At 45.7% G+C, this 16,135-nt stretch overlaps 1 protein-coding gene across 3 annotated transcripts in view; it reads left to right on the top strand.

Annotated features, from left to right (window-relative positions):
• Positions 1–16,135, top strand: part of LOC119961897 (mitogen-activated protein kinase kinase kinase 20-like) — a 171,492-nt gene that overhangs the window by 21,559 nt on the left and 133,798 nt on the right. For all 3 annotated transcript variants that reach the window (XM_038789395.1, XM_038789396.1, XM_038789397.1), the window contains exons 5-7: positions 7,691–7,756; positions 9,093–9,121; positions 9,213–9,350. In XM_038789395.1, coding sequence (XP_038645323.1) covers positions 7,691–7,756; positions 9,093–9,121; positions 9,213–9,350 — 233 coding nt within the window. The remainder of the gene's footprint in view (positions 1–7,690; positions 7,757–9,092; positions 9,122–9,212; positions 9,351–16,135) is intronic.

The following is a 16,135-nucleotide window of genomic DNA, read 5'->3' as shown; positions in this document are numbered from 1 at the left end:
GGTGCCATTGGCGCTGGCGTGACGCCGGTCGGGGACCGCTCTATGCGACCCCCCCCCACCCCAGCGATTCTCTGTGCGCGATGGGCCGAGCGGCCGCCAAGATGGGCCGGGTCCCGCTGGCGCCGTTCTCTTGTGGTCCTACCTGGCAGGACCTCGGCGTTCATCCTGTGGGTAGAAAATGGACAGAATTGCTGAAACTCACACGACTCGCATAACTGCAAAGATTCCCATTTTTATCTCTAAACTCCTAACACAAGCAGATGTAGAATGGAAGTTGGAAACTCCCCCCGGGATGCATGTGGCCCTTTCTCCTGCCTCCCAAGGTCACTCCTCTGCCCAATGGCTGCAGCCTACCTTTCTCTGCCTTCCGGTCGCCTTAGCTCTCACCTTGACTTTGCCTCTATTTTCAGCTCGCCTGATTGGCTGACTAGTTATATATTATTATAGTGCACCTATCAGTAGCCAATACTGTGTGAAAACATTCATTGATTGGACAGCTGGATGACTGCCTGTTTCAAACTTAAAACATTTGGACCTTCTGTGGAACTCCTGGATGAATCCCAAGGAACTGCTATGTTCTTGGAACTCAGTTTGGGAAACGCTGCTTTCGAACTATACTTGATGTAACTTCTTGGGCGGGATTCTCCAACCCCCCGCCGGGTCGGAGAATCACCAGGGGCCGGCGTCAATCCCGCCCCCACCGTGTCCCGAATTCTCCGCCACCAGAACGGAGGCAGGGACGGGAATCGCGCCGGTCGGCGGGCCCCCCCCCGGCGATTCTCTGGCCTGCGATGGGCCGAAGTCCCGCCGCTGTCAAGCCTCTCCCGCCGGCGGGAATCAAAACACCTACCTGACCGGCGGGACTGACGGCGCGGGCAATCTCCGGAGTCCGTGAGGCGATCTGACCCCGGGGGGATACCCCCACGGTGGCCTGGCCTGCGATCGGGGCCCACCGATCAGCTGGCGGGCCTGTGCCGTGGGGGCACTCTTTTCCTTCTGCCTTCGCCATGGTCTTCACCATGGCGGAGGCGGAAGTGACCCCCTCCCTTACGTCGGCCAGCGAAGTCCTTTCGGCCCCGGCTGGCGTGGCGCCAAAGGCCGTCCACATCAGCCGGTGGAGCGCCAACCACTGTGGCGCGGGCCTAGCCACTCAATGCGAGGGCTTGGCCCCTAAAGGTGCGGAGACTTCCGTCGGGCCACTCCATCACGCCGGGGCCCCGCCAGGTAGGGGAGAATCCCGGCCCTTATCTCTTGGGTCACAAACGTAGAATGCCTGATTGGGTAAATCACGGAAGGATGCTTGCTGACCTATAAACTATATCCAGCTCATTCAGCAGGAGGCAAGCAGATTGCATTTTTTAATCTGTTCTGCCCACTTTTTATTTTAATTTCTCTGCAGTGTCTTTTATCTTTCATCAGGCTGAATCATTTTGTTTTTGTCATTGTGTACACTTTTTGTTTATGTGTATTCATGTAACACTGCTGTTTGGAGTCATGCCTGGCACAAAGAAAGTTGGATATCACTCACCTCAGCACCAGGACATCATTGCAGAAGGTCCTGCCTCATAAATGACCTTCCTTCCATCATAAGGTCAGAAATGGGGATGCTTGCTGATGACTGCACAATGTTCAGCACCATTAGCACTCCTCAGACACTGAAGCAGTCCATGTCTAAATGCAGCAAGAATTGGACAATATCCAGGTTTGGGCTGACGAGTGATAAGTAACATTTGCGCCACACAAGTGCCAGGCAATAACTGTCCCCAGCAAGAAAGAATCTAACCATCGCCCCTTGACCTTCAATAGTATTATCATTGCTGAACCCCCAGTATCAACATCCTGGGGGTTACCATTGACCTGAAACTGAACTGGACCAGCCACATTAATACTGTGTCTACAGGGGAAGATCAGAGGCTGAATCCTGCAGCAAGTAACTCACTTCCTGACTCCCAAAGTCTTTCCAACATCTACAAGGCACAAGTAAGGAGTGTAATGGAATACTCTCCACTTGCTTGGATGAGTGCAGCTCCAACAAAACTGAAGAAGCTCGACACCATCCAGGACAAAGCAGCCGCTTTGATTGCTACCCCTTCCACAAACATTCGCTCCGTCCACCACAGATGCACCGTAGCAGCAGTGTGTAACATCTACAAGATGCACTGCAGGAACTCATAGAACATTACAGCGCAGTACGGGCCCTTTGGCCCTCGATGTTGTGCCGACCTGTGAAACCATCTGAAGCCTATCTGACCTACACTATTCCATTTTCATCCATATGTCTATCCAGTGACCACTTAAATGCCCTTAAAGGTGGTGAGTCTACTACTGTTGCAGGCAGGGCGTTCCACACCCCTACTACTCTGAGTAAAGAAACTGCCTCTGACATCTGTCCTATATCTACCACCCCTCAATTTAAAGCTATGTCCCCTCGTGTTGGTCATCACCATCCGAGGAAAGAGACTCTCACTGTCCACCCTATCTAACCCTCTGACTATCTTATATGTCTCTATTAAGTCACCTCTCGGCCTTCTCTCTAACTCGCCAAGGTTCTTTCCAAACCCACGACCACTACCATCTAGAACAGGGGTTCTCAACCTTTTTTAACCCATGGACCCCTTTTCCTCTTAATTTTTTTTTGTGGACCCCCATAGCCATTCCACAGGAAAAAAAGCTTCTTATATGCGTGGTAAACTAATCCTAAAGTCCATCTACCTTACCGTGAGGGTTGGAAACGGATTAGCGGTATTTTCGTACATTGCCAAACATATTCTAATATGAAAAGTAATGAAAAAAACTTTTTACTGACTAAATTGAATTAAATTACTCTAAAAATAACCAATTCATGTCAAATATACACAGTTTCTAGTGATTACTGTGTTCAATCATTCATTAAACTTGTCAAGGAGAAACGTGGCATAAGCGTCAGGTCAACCGTGGGTATTTAATAAGCTGCTTCTGTCATTAAAGGTCCTCCGGGCTGTTCCTAGGGGACAATAGCCCGGGCAATCTTCAACAACAACTGTCATTAAAGCACAATAAACACATTGGTATCCGGTATGGATTTTTTTTTCTCAGAATACAGAATCAGAATACAGTACCACAAAAATAAACACAGCAAATGCACCTTTTTGGTTCTGAGCCCCTTCAGCCCTCAAGGTAAATTAGATAGGTTATAATCTCTCTTTGACCTTTGTCAGTGCGAGAGAGAGAGAGAGAGAGAAAGGTGAATATTCATCATGAAAACAAACATTTTTTTCTTCTACTTGATTCTCAGTAATAATAATTGTTCTGAAGTAGAATTGCTCTATGGACCACTAAAATATCACCGTGGACCCCCAATTCGGTATTTTTTTTGTGTGGACCCCCAGTAATGTTACATGGACCCCCAGTGTCCATGTGGACCCCGGTTGAGAACCACTGATCTAGAAGGACAAGAGCAAAGGTACATCGGAACACCACCACCTGGAAATTCCCGTCCAAGTCACTCACCACCCTGACTTGAAAATATATCGCTGCTCCTTCACTGCCGCTGGGTCAAGATTCTGGAACTTAACAGCACTATGGGTGTATCTATACTCCATGGAAGGTAGTGGTTCAAGAAGGTGGCTCACTACCACTTTGAGGAGGGCAATAAATTCCATCCTCGCCAGCAACACCCACATCCCATGAATGAATTTTCAAAAATTTATCTGACTTCAAATTTTAATTTTCTTGAGCTTTGCACAACTTGCCAGGTAGCATGGTCAGTGGCTGAGAACAGTACAAAGTCAGCTGGTTCTGCTTGAAACCACAACATAGAGGGTATTGTATCTCACTGTTTCCTGGCAGACATCCTCCTGCCAATCCTTTTACTTAGCATTATCATCTTAATGTCTAATTCTTTGGGGGCTGTAGAACAGCTGTATGCTATGAAACTGGGGCAGAGAGAGATGGGAATGTCAAAAAACATTATACAGAAAAAATGTTAACTAAAGTACTTTACGTTCCAATTATTTCTCCCTGTATTGCCATTCTGTTTCATGATGTGGTTTCCTGTCTTGTGCTAGTTCTTAAAAATATCTTCATGTGGAACAAAAAAATGTACACACGCAGCAGACAGGTTTGAAATAATCATTAACTGTTGCTCCTCATTTGCTAGCACTCCTATTTGTGGTCGTATGTGTGATGACATTTGCATAGTTTTGCAATCCTCCATATTGTTGGGGTTTAATTTTCTCTTGTGTTGCTGTGTTGCAGTGCACAATGTATCATTTTCTGGATGTGAGGGTAGTAAGTGCTCCTCGGTCATGGTCAATTGGAACTAAGAAGTACACCATTACTTTTCTAAAATTATTTATTTCAATAGTTTTTCTATTATTATTGTGTACACTTCTGTTTGTTCATACTTATTTGATTTTAATCTTTCGTTTTGTGTTTGCTGGGCTGAGTACAACTTACCGAGTCACACAATTAGTGGAGGCCAGATCTGTGACATACATGTGAAGGTCATCAGCATAAAGCGAAACCCTATGCCCCCCCCCCCAATCAAGGCCCCTCCGCCCCCCAGAATCCCTCTGTACCATCGGCAGAGGTTCTATCACCAGAGCTAAAAGGAGCAGCGACAATGGGCACTCGTGTCTTGTACTCCTGCTCAGAGGAAAGTATCCCGATCTTGTCGCATTGGTGCAAACACTAGCCATGGGGTTCTTGTACAGCAGCTGCACCCATTAAATAAATTTCTGCCTGAACCCAAACCTTCAAAGTACGTTAATGAGGTACTTCCACTCCACTCTAACGAATGCTTTCTCTGCATCCAATAATATAATCACCTCTGGCTCGGAGGCCAAAGAGGGCAAGAGGACAGCATTCAGAACCTACTGTATATTAGAGGACAACTGCCTGCCCTTCACAAATTATGTCTGGTCTTCTACCACTATATCTGGGACACATGGCTCTAACTGCAAAGCCAGCACCTTGACATCCACATTTAGCAGGGATATGGGCCTGTAAGAACCACAGTCCATGGGATCTTTATCTTTCTTTAAAATAAGGGAGATGTGCATAAACATATCAGACAGGTAACCTTGAGTTAAAGCATTGTTGAATATAGCTACCATTACTGGTATAGCTGGTCAGAGAATCTTTTGTAAGATACAACAGGATATCCATCAGGGACCAGGGCCTTATTTGTCTGCATCAACCTAATCGGCCGTAGCACATCAACGGAGCCAAGTGGGGCCTCCAGCTCCTCGCTCCTCTACACTAGGGAAGGACAACCTATCCAGAAATTCCGACATATCTAACACCATCTCCGGTGGCTCTGACCTTTACAGAACACTGCAGAATGCCTCAAAAGCCGCATTGACTTCTATCGGTGTTATCACTAAGCCGAGATCCGGTCTCCTCTATAGACGAGATTATGAGACTGCTGAGCGGCTTTGGCTCCTTTTCCGGCTATAAGTTAATTCTTGGGAAAAGTGCGGTTAATCCCCAGGGAGGGGAGCCAATCTGGGGATATTACCCTTCTGCTGGGCCAGAGGTAGCTTCCAGTATTCGGGCATGCAAGTTTTGGACTCGAATGCTTCCTGTGGTAACAAATTCCAGGCTCGCCACTCTCTTGGTGAAGAAATTTCTCCTCACCTCTGTCCTAAATGGTCTACCCCGTATCCCCAGACTGTGCCCCCTGGTTCTGGACACACCCATCAGGAACAGCTTCCTACATCTACGCTGTCCCGTCCTGTTAGAATTCAATCTGTCCTCATATATCAGTCCTGCCATCCCAGGAATCTGCTAAACCATCAGTGCACTCCCTCTGTGGCTAGAACATCCTTCCTCTGATGACAAAGAACATAGAAAAGTACAGCACAGGAACAGGTACAGCTTGGCCCTCCAAGCCTGCACCGACCATGCTGCCCATCTAAACTAAAATCTTCTACACTTCTGGGGTCCGTATCCTATTGCCATCCTATACATGTATTTGTCAAGATGCCCCTTAAACATCACTATCGTCCCTGCTTCCGCCACCTCCTCCTGCAGCAAGTTCCAGGCACCCATTATTAGGAGACCAAAACTGCACACAATATTCCAGGTGTGGCCTCACCAAGGCCCTATATAATTGCAGCACGATATCCCTGTTCCTGTACTCTAATCTTCTCGCAATGAAGGCCAGCATACCATTTTCCCTCTTTACCGCTTGCTTTACCTCTTGCTAGTCTAGTCCCATTCTTTTCTCTCTTTCCTTATCAATTTCCTGGTTGTCCCCGTTTGCTGAATTCGAAACTACTCTCAAACATCAGCCTCACCATTATTTTAGGCTGCATCATAAACCTCTTTCTTTGATCGAATTCTATCTTCAACTCCTCTTTGTCACAGATGGACCACGTTTTACTTTGGGTTTTTTGGTCGTCAACAGAATGAATATTAGTTGCAAATTATGTTTTAATTCTTTAACGACTACCAAGTGCTCGCCTACTGTCATACCTTTATATGTGGTTTTCCAGTCTACGTTAGTTTTAGCAGGGATATGATCTGCTCTTCTAAAAGCTTTGAGTAAATACATTGCATGGTGCATCATTGGCCAGGAAAATTTTACATTTGACTCCAAGCTCAGTTAAGTTAGCTTATTTCAGCTAATTAACTCTCAACTGGTGACTTTCTAGTCTGATTGATATTCAGAAGTCCTGTTGAAAAATGTAAGCAGGCGGCACTGAAACCACTTCAGTTAAAGTTACCAACACCAGTATTGACTGAAATCGCAGTCCCTCCAATTAGCACGTTTTTCAATATGGTTGACTACTGCACTCGCCTCCATTGTCTTTCTTTCATTGTACTGCCTTCTTGCTTTACCGTGTGCAGCACGGTAGCATAGTGGTTAGCATTGTGGCTTCACAGCGACAGGGTCCCAGGTTTGATTCCCTGCTGGGTCACTGCGGAGTCTGCACTTTCTCCCCGTGTCTGCGTGGGTTTCCTCCGGGTACTCTGGTTTTCTCCCACAGTCCGAAGATGTGCAGATTAGGTGGATTGGCCACGCTAAAGTGCCCTTCGTGTTCAAAAAAGGTTAGGAGGGGTTATTGGGTTAGGGGGATAGGGTGGAAGTGAGGGCTTAAGTGGGTCGGTGCAGACTCGATGGGCTGAATGGCCTCCTTCTGCACTGTATATTCTATGTCTTTGTTGTTGAGCTCCTAGTCGTCGTGTCAAAAACACATTGCCCAGTTCTACCCGCTTCATGTCAATCAGCCTAAGTGGATTGAACCTAACAATGTTCCTACTCTGATTCCAATCGTTCAGTTTGGCTCTGAACTAAAACTTATTCACATCTTTGTCTCATCAACTGATCCCAATTGTACATGCCTCCAAAATATATTAATACCGTGTTCCCAGTGAAAGAACTTCTGAATCGATTTATATGAATACCATGTCAGGTCTTTGGCTAAATGTAGTAGAGTTTCCCTCTCAAGTTGTAACAGAGTTAAGAAGTTGAACCTAGAAGCATTATAATACTTTCATCCCTCGATACTTCATTCTCTCCTCTGTGGGCTGCTTTTCAAAGTCGGTCTTCGCCTAACGATAAGCTGTTTAAAATTTCACCAATTACGTTTTCTGCCACCTTGCCTTTCTTTACCCTTGTTGTTGTATTTTGCAGACATGTGGCAATTTATTTAATCCATTTTGTTGTGTTATCTTCTGAAAATCTGCTATATTTTCCCTACAGGTATGCATTATTTACATATGGATGCCCCGGTAAAAGTAATTCACAGGGATCTCAAATCGCGAAATGGTAAGCTATTAAAGCATTTTAAAATCCTTTCTGTAACTTTTTATTCAAAGAAATGCTTTAGTAAACAACTTTATAAATGAATGTATGCAGGGTGGACTGATTTTAAATAGCAAAAGCAATGTTTAAAAATCATGTTTTTAAAGTGTCTTTGGGACTCAAAAATGTGTTATTTTTCAGGTGAGGCACACATTGCCCACAATTGAAAGTTTAACATTGTAATATTCTAATAAAGCTTGTAAAGCATTTTTGGATGTTTCTTGAATTCAAACTGAAGGATAACATCAGTCCTTGCCATGGAATATTCTTTAAAGAGAATTACGGGCAGCACGGTAGCATGGTGGTTAGCATAAATGCTTCACAGCTCCAGGGTCCCAGGTTCGGTTCCCGGCTGGGTCACTGTCTGCACGTCCTCCCCGTGTATGCGTGGGTTTCCTCCGGGTGCTCCGGTTTCCTCCCACAGTCCAAAGATGTGCGGGTTAGGTGGATTGGCCATGCTAAATTGCCCGTAGTGTCCTAAAAAGTAAGGTTAAGGGGGGGTTGTTGGGTTACGGGAATAGGGTGGATACGTGGGTTTGAGTAGGGTGATCATTGCTCGGCACAACATCGAGGGCCGAAGGGCCTGTTCTGTGCTGTACTGTTCTATGTTCTATGTACTTCACTCAGTTGTAAGAAGGAACTGTTAAGAAACTGTCCAGCTGCCAAGGAAATGTTAAATTGATGACACACTTTCAAGGAAATGTTAAATTAAGTTGTTGTCCAGCTGTCAAAGCTAATCATGGAGTGTTAAACTGTCAAGGCTATTCAGGAAGTCTGAGTGCTGTCAAAGCTACCCTGGTAGTGTCAAATCTGTAATTAACTGTTCAAAGATGCCAGGTGAGTAACATGGAAGGAGTAAGGGCAAAGGGTTGTAGATGGTAGTGGGGGGCATCAGTTGGCTCTAAGTTGGCATAGGCAGTATGCAAGCAATTGGAGTGGGTAGAGGGGTACTAAGTTGGCATGGGAGTGTGAGGATCCTTGGGGATTCGGTGGAGGTTGTTGGTATGGATGGGGCATAGGGAGTGTCTGGGGTTTGAGAGGTGAGTGATTGTTTTTGTTCTATTATTATTATTTATTTATTTAAATACAATGGTGGAGCACAAGAGACGGACATTGCGCCTATTGCGGGTTCATTCCGATTTATCCGCTGCAACTGGTTTTTCAGCCCCCTGAAACTCGAAGAGCACAAGATTAATTCGCAAAAAACTTTTGCTCTTTTTGTTTCTACTCTGGACATATGAGAGAAACGTCCTAGCTGAAATATCTAATCTGTTTCATTTTATTTTACCGTTTAATCTAGTGGTGGTTGCTGCAGACAAAGTATTAAAGGTGAGTTATCACAGTTCCACCTGAGTTTGTTGCGTTGTGCTACAGTTATAAGCTTGAATACTTTACAGAGCTGCTGTTTGCTTTACTCTAGATTTGTGATTTTGGTGCCTCAAGGTTTCACTCCCATACAACGCACATGAGCCTGGTGGGGACCTTCCCATGGATGGCACCAGAAGTTATACAGAGCCTGCCAGTGGCTGAGACCTGTGACACATTCTCTTATGGTGTGGTAAGACCGAAAATATGCAATTCAATAAATATTTTAATTGTCAAAACTGTTTCCACTTCAAAGTGCCACATTGTTTCGCATCAGCAGTATCTGTCTATTGAAAGAAGTAACATTTTGAGAGTGAAAAAATAATTTTTGTGTTCATAATTTATAAAATCCCTACAGTTACTGTAACAAAACCTTCTCTTGTACCCGTGATATCTGGAGGCTTCACTGTGCATTTTTAATGCATTTAAAAATGTTAGGAGGAAACCCAAGAACAGTTGGAAAAGGAGTTAATGTGGGTAAAGATTGAAAAACCGAATTATTAAACATGTTGGCCTGGAATTTCCGCTTTGGGCCAGTTGCCGATCCAAGCATATATTACCCTCCGAATTGAGCAAAATTTTGCAAAGTGTTGCTGAATGTAAAATATATCATGACCAGTGAAATCTGGCAGCAGTAACAATAGATTTTTTTAAAAGTTAAATAAAGAATTCTTGCTATATTTGGAAGTGATAACTTGATGCAGTTTTAATAGTACAGAATCAACATTCCTAATCAGTGTGCAGGCCACCACCTGATTTTGAATAACAACATGATTTTCTTTTTAAACTGGGAAGAACCGATCCAAAGTTATGTTGGTGTCCAGTTTCCTATTAAATCAAAAGATAATTATATTTAAAAGTTTTGAAAACATGCCTATTAGTGCCCTTCTTCCTTAAAAGAAAGAATATTTATTAAGTGATCGCTCAAAGAAAACAACTGTAATTAGTGCAAACCTGCAGCAGTGGTGAATTCGGTATGGGTGTGGCCAGTTCTGTGTATGGAACTGGCTTCTAGTGATTTTTTTCAAACTAGCACAAAAGATTGCAGGAGTTTGACTTGCACTGGATGTAATTTTAATTCAAAACTCAGCAATCTTTTGAGCTGGTTTGGCCAATTTTGGGCAAATTGCATTGTTTAAAAAAAAAAAACGAGTTTAATTGATCAGAAATTCCTGCCCCTGAGGTATTCAAAGAATTTAGTGCACTAGCTGAAGTTTTCAGTTCCCAGCAACATCATTAACTTTCCTCAGCGGCCTTTCGAGTGTTTTTTATTCGGTGTGTGGCTTATAGTGGAACCTCCGGGTGATGGGGTTCCCATGTATCAGCTGCTCTTGTCCTTCTAGATGGTCGTGGTCATGGGTTTGAGAGATTATGTCTGAGGAGCCTTTGTGAGTTTCTGTAGTGGTGTTACACTGCTGCTGTGTGTCAGTGTGCAGGAAATGAATGTTTGTGCATGGGATACTATTCAAGCGGGCTGCTTTGTCCTGGATGGTGTTAAGCTTCTTGTGTGTTGTTGGAGCTGCACTCATTCAGGCAAGTGGAGAGTATTCCATTACACTCCTGACCAACCTGTGCCTCGATGACGGACAGGCTCTGGGGAGTGAGTTACTCGCTGCAGGATTCGCAGCCTCTGAAATGCTCTTGTAGCCATAGTGTTAGTATGGCTAGTCCAGTTGAGTTTCAGGTTAATGGTAACTCCAGGATGTTGATAGTGGGGGAATTCAATTATGGTGATGCCATTGAATGTCAAGGGGTAATGGTTAGATCCTCTCTTGTAGAAGATGGTCATTGCCCAGCACTCAACCCAAGCCTAGATATAATTCAGGCCTTGCTGCATTTGGACATGAACTGCTTCAGTACCTGAGGAGTCACAAAGTTACTGAACACTGTGCAGTTATCAGCAAACATCCCCATTTCTGACCATATATGAAAGGAACGTCATTGATGAAGGAGCTGAGATGGTTAGGCCTAAAGTACTCCAGTTTTACTTCTTAATGACTTCTTAATGACACACTCGTTTAATTGCTGCCTTAATATCAAGGGCAGTCACTCTCACCTCACCTCTGGAGTTCAACTCTTTTGTCCATGTTTGAACCAAGGCTGTAATAAGGTCAGGAACTGAATGACTCTGGAGGTGCCTAAATCTAGTATCGGTGAGCAGGTTATTGCTAAGCAAGTGCCACTTGTTAGCACTGTTGATGCCCCTTTCCATCACTTTACTGATGATCAAGAGTAGATTGATGGAGCGGTAATTAGCCAGGTTGTATTTTGTGTACAGGACGCAGCTGGGAAATTTTCCACATTGCTGGGTAGATGCAGTGTTGTGGCTGACCTAGGGGTGCTGGCATGTTCTAGAATGCAAATCTTCAGTTCCATTTGCAGAATATTGTCAGGGCCCAGGCCTTTGTGTTATCCAGTGCTTTCACCCGTTTCTTTATATCTGGTGGAGTGAATCAAATTGGCTGAAGACTGGCATCTGTGAACTGGGGACCTCTGGAGAAGACTGAGATGGATCATCCATTCAGTACGTCTGGCTGAAGAATGTTGCGAATGCTTCAGCCTTGTCTTTTGTGCTGGTTTGCTGAGATCTTTCATCTTCAGGACAAGTGATATTTATGGAGCCGCCTCCTCCAATGAGTTGTTTGCTTGTTACAACTGGGTATGGCAGAATTGCAGAGCTTGCATCTAATCCGTTGGTTGTGGAATCACTTAACATTGTCTATTACATCACAATCTTCCTGCAATGTGGTGACCAGAACTATACAAAGTACTCTAGTTGTGGTCTGACTAGTATTTTATACAGTTCGAACATAACCTCCATGATCTTGTATGTTGTACTTCAGCCAGTATGGGAATGTATCCCATATGCCTTCTTGACCACCTTTTCTACTTGTCCTGCTACCTTCAGGGATCTGTGCACATGCACTACTGTCCCCCTGTACTTGACAGAACCTTGCAATTTTTTGTGTATTCCCTTGCTTTGTTAGTCATCTCCAAGTGCATTTCTCATAGATTTTTACAGCACAAGGGCCCTTCGTCCCACCATGTCTGTGCCGGCTATCAAGCACCTATACTAATCCCATTTCCCAGCACTTGGTTCGTACCCTTGTATGCTTTGGTGTTTCAAGTTCTCATCTAAATGCTTCTGAAATGCGATGGTTCCTGCCTCTACCTCCCTTTCAGGCAGTGAATTCCAGACTCCAACCACCCTCTGGGTGAAGTTTTTTTCCCCCTCCAATCCCCTCTAAATCTCTTGCCCCATACCATATCGCTCTAGATTGAATTCCATTTACCCTTTTTTCTGCCCACCTGACATTTACTGTCAACAGTTTTGTTATCGTTATCAATTACGTAAGCAATTTTCATGGCATCTGCAAACTTCTTAATCATGCTCCCTACACTTCAATCCACCTAAATCATTGACATAAACTGTGAATAGCAAGGGACCTGGCACTGAGTCCTGGAAAACCCCACCAGAAACAGCCATCCAGTCATGCAAATACATGCCAACCATAACCTTTTGCTTCCGACCACTTGGATACAACTTGCCACTTTCCCTTTGACCAGTCTACCGTGTGGGACTTGTCAAAGGCCTTTCTAAAATCCATGTGGACGACGTCAAATGCACTAACCTAATTAACTCTCCTTATTGCCTCCTCAAAAAAATGAATTAGTCAGACATGATCTTCCTTTAACAAATCTTTAACTAATCTCTGCCTTTCCAAATATTTATACTGTCAGAATGTTTTCAAACAATTTGCATACCACTAAATTTGGACTGGCTGATCTATTACTTGGTGTATCCCTTGCATCCTCTTTAATAACAGTACAAATTTAGCACTTGTCCGGCACCACATCTGTAGCCAGAGAGGATTGGAAAATAATGATCACCCTCATTCCCTTTGTAGCCTGGGAGATATTTCATCCAGGCCTTATGATTTATCTCCTTTGAAGGGTGTTAAACTCTCGAGTTTAATCTCCCTTATGCTTGTTCAGTGGAATATTTCACACTCCTCCTTAAATATCATGCCTGCTTGTCCCTTAATCATTAAGAACCATCTCCAAGTCTTCCATCTCCCCACACACACAACCCTTTTGGTCTCTAATTGACCGTACTCTTTCCTTAGTTATCCTCTTGCTCTTTTTGGACAAGTGAAGCATCTCTGGGCTTTCCTTGTTGAGATCCTTTCATGCCCTCTCTTTGCCCCCCCCCCCCCCCCCCCCCCCCCCCCCCCCCCCCCAACCCCCCATGCGCTCCATAACCCCTGGAACTCGACTGATCCAGCCTCGGATCGAGGACCGTGTTGAAATCTTCCCCCATAATCAGTCGATATGAATCCAGATCTGGGATCTTCCCCAGCACCCGTCTGACAAACTCAGCATCATCTCAGTTTGGAGCATATATATTCACCAATACCATGGCCATTCGCTCCAACTTCCTACTACCCATAGCATATCTTCCCCCCAGGTCCGCCTCTACCTTCCCCACCTCGAATGCCACCCGTATTGACCAGGATTCTCAGCCCCCTCGTTTTAAAGTCTAATCCTGAATGAAACACCTGCCCAACCCAACTTTTCCTCAACCTAATCTGTTCCTCCACCTTCAGATGTGTCTCCTGCAACATGACCACGTCTGCCTTCAGCTGCCTCAAATGCGCGAACAAGCGGGTCCTTTTGACTGGCCCATTCAGTCCCCGAACGTTCCACGTGACCAGCCTGGTCGGGGGAGCAGATCAACCATAATCTCTCCTAGTCTTCAGCCTATGTCCCACACTTCCCCTGAGCCTCCCTCAGGCAACCACCATCATCAACCCTCTTCCGCCTCCACTCTGAAAGTCCCCTCCCCGTCAGCAGTCCACCCAACCCCACCCAACTCCCCCACCTATCTCCCCTCCTACGCTAATCAGTTTTCAGCTCACCCCCTACTTTGCTTCTGTGAACTAGCCTTCCCAGCTGGCCTGGCATCCCCCGCCCATGGCTCCGAGCATCCTACCCTCCACTTATTCCCCTCACCCCCGCAAACAGTCGTAACAAAGGCAAGGAGCAAAAACAAACAAACAATCCATCCCAAGGTCCGAGCACAAAGGCCCACCCCTCCTCCCTTTACAAATTACTATATACCAGACTAACCCCAAACTGAACCGAAAAAACCCCAGCAAGAAACAATCAAAACCCCCGAAATAAGTCCAAGCAACACAAATCCAAAATTTTACAAAACATAGTTCAGTTCTCCTCAGTCAAAGTTCAAGATCCTCCTTCTCCTGTCAGTCTATTCTCCTTCATGAAGTCCGCTGCCTCCTCCGACGAGCCAAAGTACCACTCCCGGCCCCCATAGGTCACCCATAGGCGGGTCAGGTACAGTAGTCCGAACTTTATGCCCTTTTTGTACAGGGCCAACTTAACCTTATTAAAGCTCCCCGTCCTCTTTGCGAACTCTGCCTCCAGGTCTTGACACACCCGGATCTCGACATCTTCCCACGTGCATCGCCTCGTCTGCCTGGCCCACCTCATAATGCGTTCCTTGTCCAGGAACTGATGCAATCGCACCACCATCGCCCTTGGCGGCTCACCCTCTTGGGGCTTGTGCATCAGTGTCCTGTGGGCCCGATCCACCTCCAGATGTCGATCAAATGCACCTTCCCCAAGCAGCTTCTCCAACATCTTCCCCACATATGCACCAGCTTCTGATCCTTCGTTCCCCTCCGGCAGACCCACGATCCGAATGTTCTGCCTCCGAGAACGATTTTACTTGTCCTCCACTTTCTTCAGCAGCCTCTTCTGCTGGTCACGCAGCATCCCAATCTCTGCTGCCGATGAGATGGACTCCCCCGCAAGCTCCTCCAACCTCTGGTTCGCCTGACCCTGGGCCGCCAGTTTCGTCTCCACGCAGTCGATCACCGCCTTGATCTCGAGTCCACCACCCGGGCCAGGTCCTCTGCACTCACCTTCCGTTGTTGGGTGCACTTCTCATTTAAGAAGCTCACTAACTGGTCCATCGACCACTGAGCTGACAGGGTCCAACCCTGTTCGTCCGCTATCTCCACTTGCATTGTCCGCTCGTCACTCGCCACCACTGCCTTGTTTGTTCTTTTCCAATGAGTTCTGGGCCGCAGCTCCTAAACTGGAGGTCCCTTTCTTCTGTTCTTGCTTCTACACCCTTTCTCTCCAAATTTCCTGTAACAATCCGGCTTAAAGGCCACACAAAGACCACCATGAACGGGAGCTGCCAAATGTGCGACCGTTCATTCCATGGTCGCCACTGGAAGTCATCAAAGGGGATGTTACTTTATGGCGTAGAATTTTAGAATGATCCAACATGGTTTGGGGCAGCAGGGTAGCATGGTGGTTAGCATAAATGCTTCACAGCTCCAGGGTCCCACGTTCGATTCCCGGCTGGGTCACTGTCTGTGTGGAGTCTGCACGTCCTCCCCCTGTGTGCGTGGGTTTCCTCCGGGTGCTCCGGTTTCCTCCCACAGTCCAAAGATGTGCGGGTTAGGTGGATTGGCCATGCTAAATTGCCCGTAGTGTCCTAATAAAAGTAAGGTTAAGGAGGGTGTTGTTGGGTTACGGGTATAGGGTGGATACTTGGGTTTGAGTAGGGTGATCATGGCTCGGCACAACATTGAGGGCCGAAGGGCCTGTTCTGTGCTGTACTGTTCTATGTTCTATGTTCTATGGTAGATAATCATTCAGCCCATTGTGTCTGAGCCAACACGTGGTTGATCTGTACAAGTAATCCCACACCCCGGCTCTTCTCCTATAGCTTTGTAAACATTTTCCCTTCAAATATTCCATTTTGAAAGTTACAACTGAATCTCCATCCACCACTCATCAGGTTCTACGTTACAGAACATAACAGCCCGCTGCCTTTTTAAAATATCAATTCGCTTCTACTTGTTTTACCAATCACCTTTAATCTGTGTTCTCTCTCTCGTTACTGATCCTTCTGTCTCTGGAAACAGCCTCGCCCTCATCTAC

The sequence above is a fragment of the Scyliorhinus canicula genome, chromosome 2, assembly GCF_902713615.1.
Source record: "Scyliorhinus canicula chromosome 2, sScyCan1.1, whole genome shotgun sequence".
Taxonomy (NCBI): Eukaryota; Metazoa; Chordata; class Chondrichthyes; order Carcharhiniformes; family Scyliorhinidae; genus Scyliorhinus; species Scyliorhinus canicula.
The sequence above is the reverse complement of the archived record's forward strand: the minus strand, read 5'-3'. Positions and strand labels throughout refer to the sequence as shown.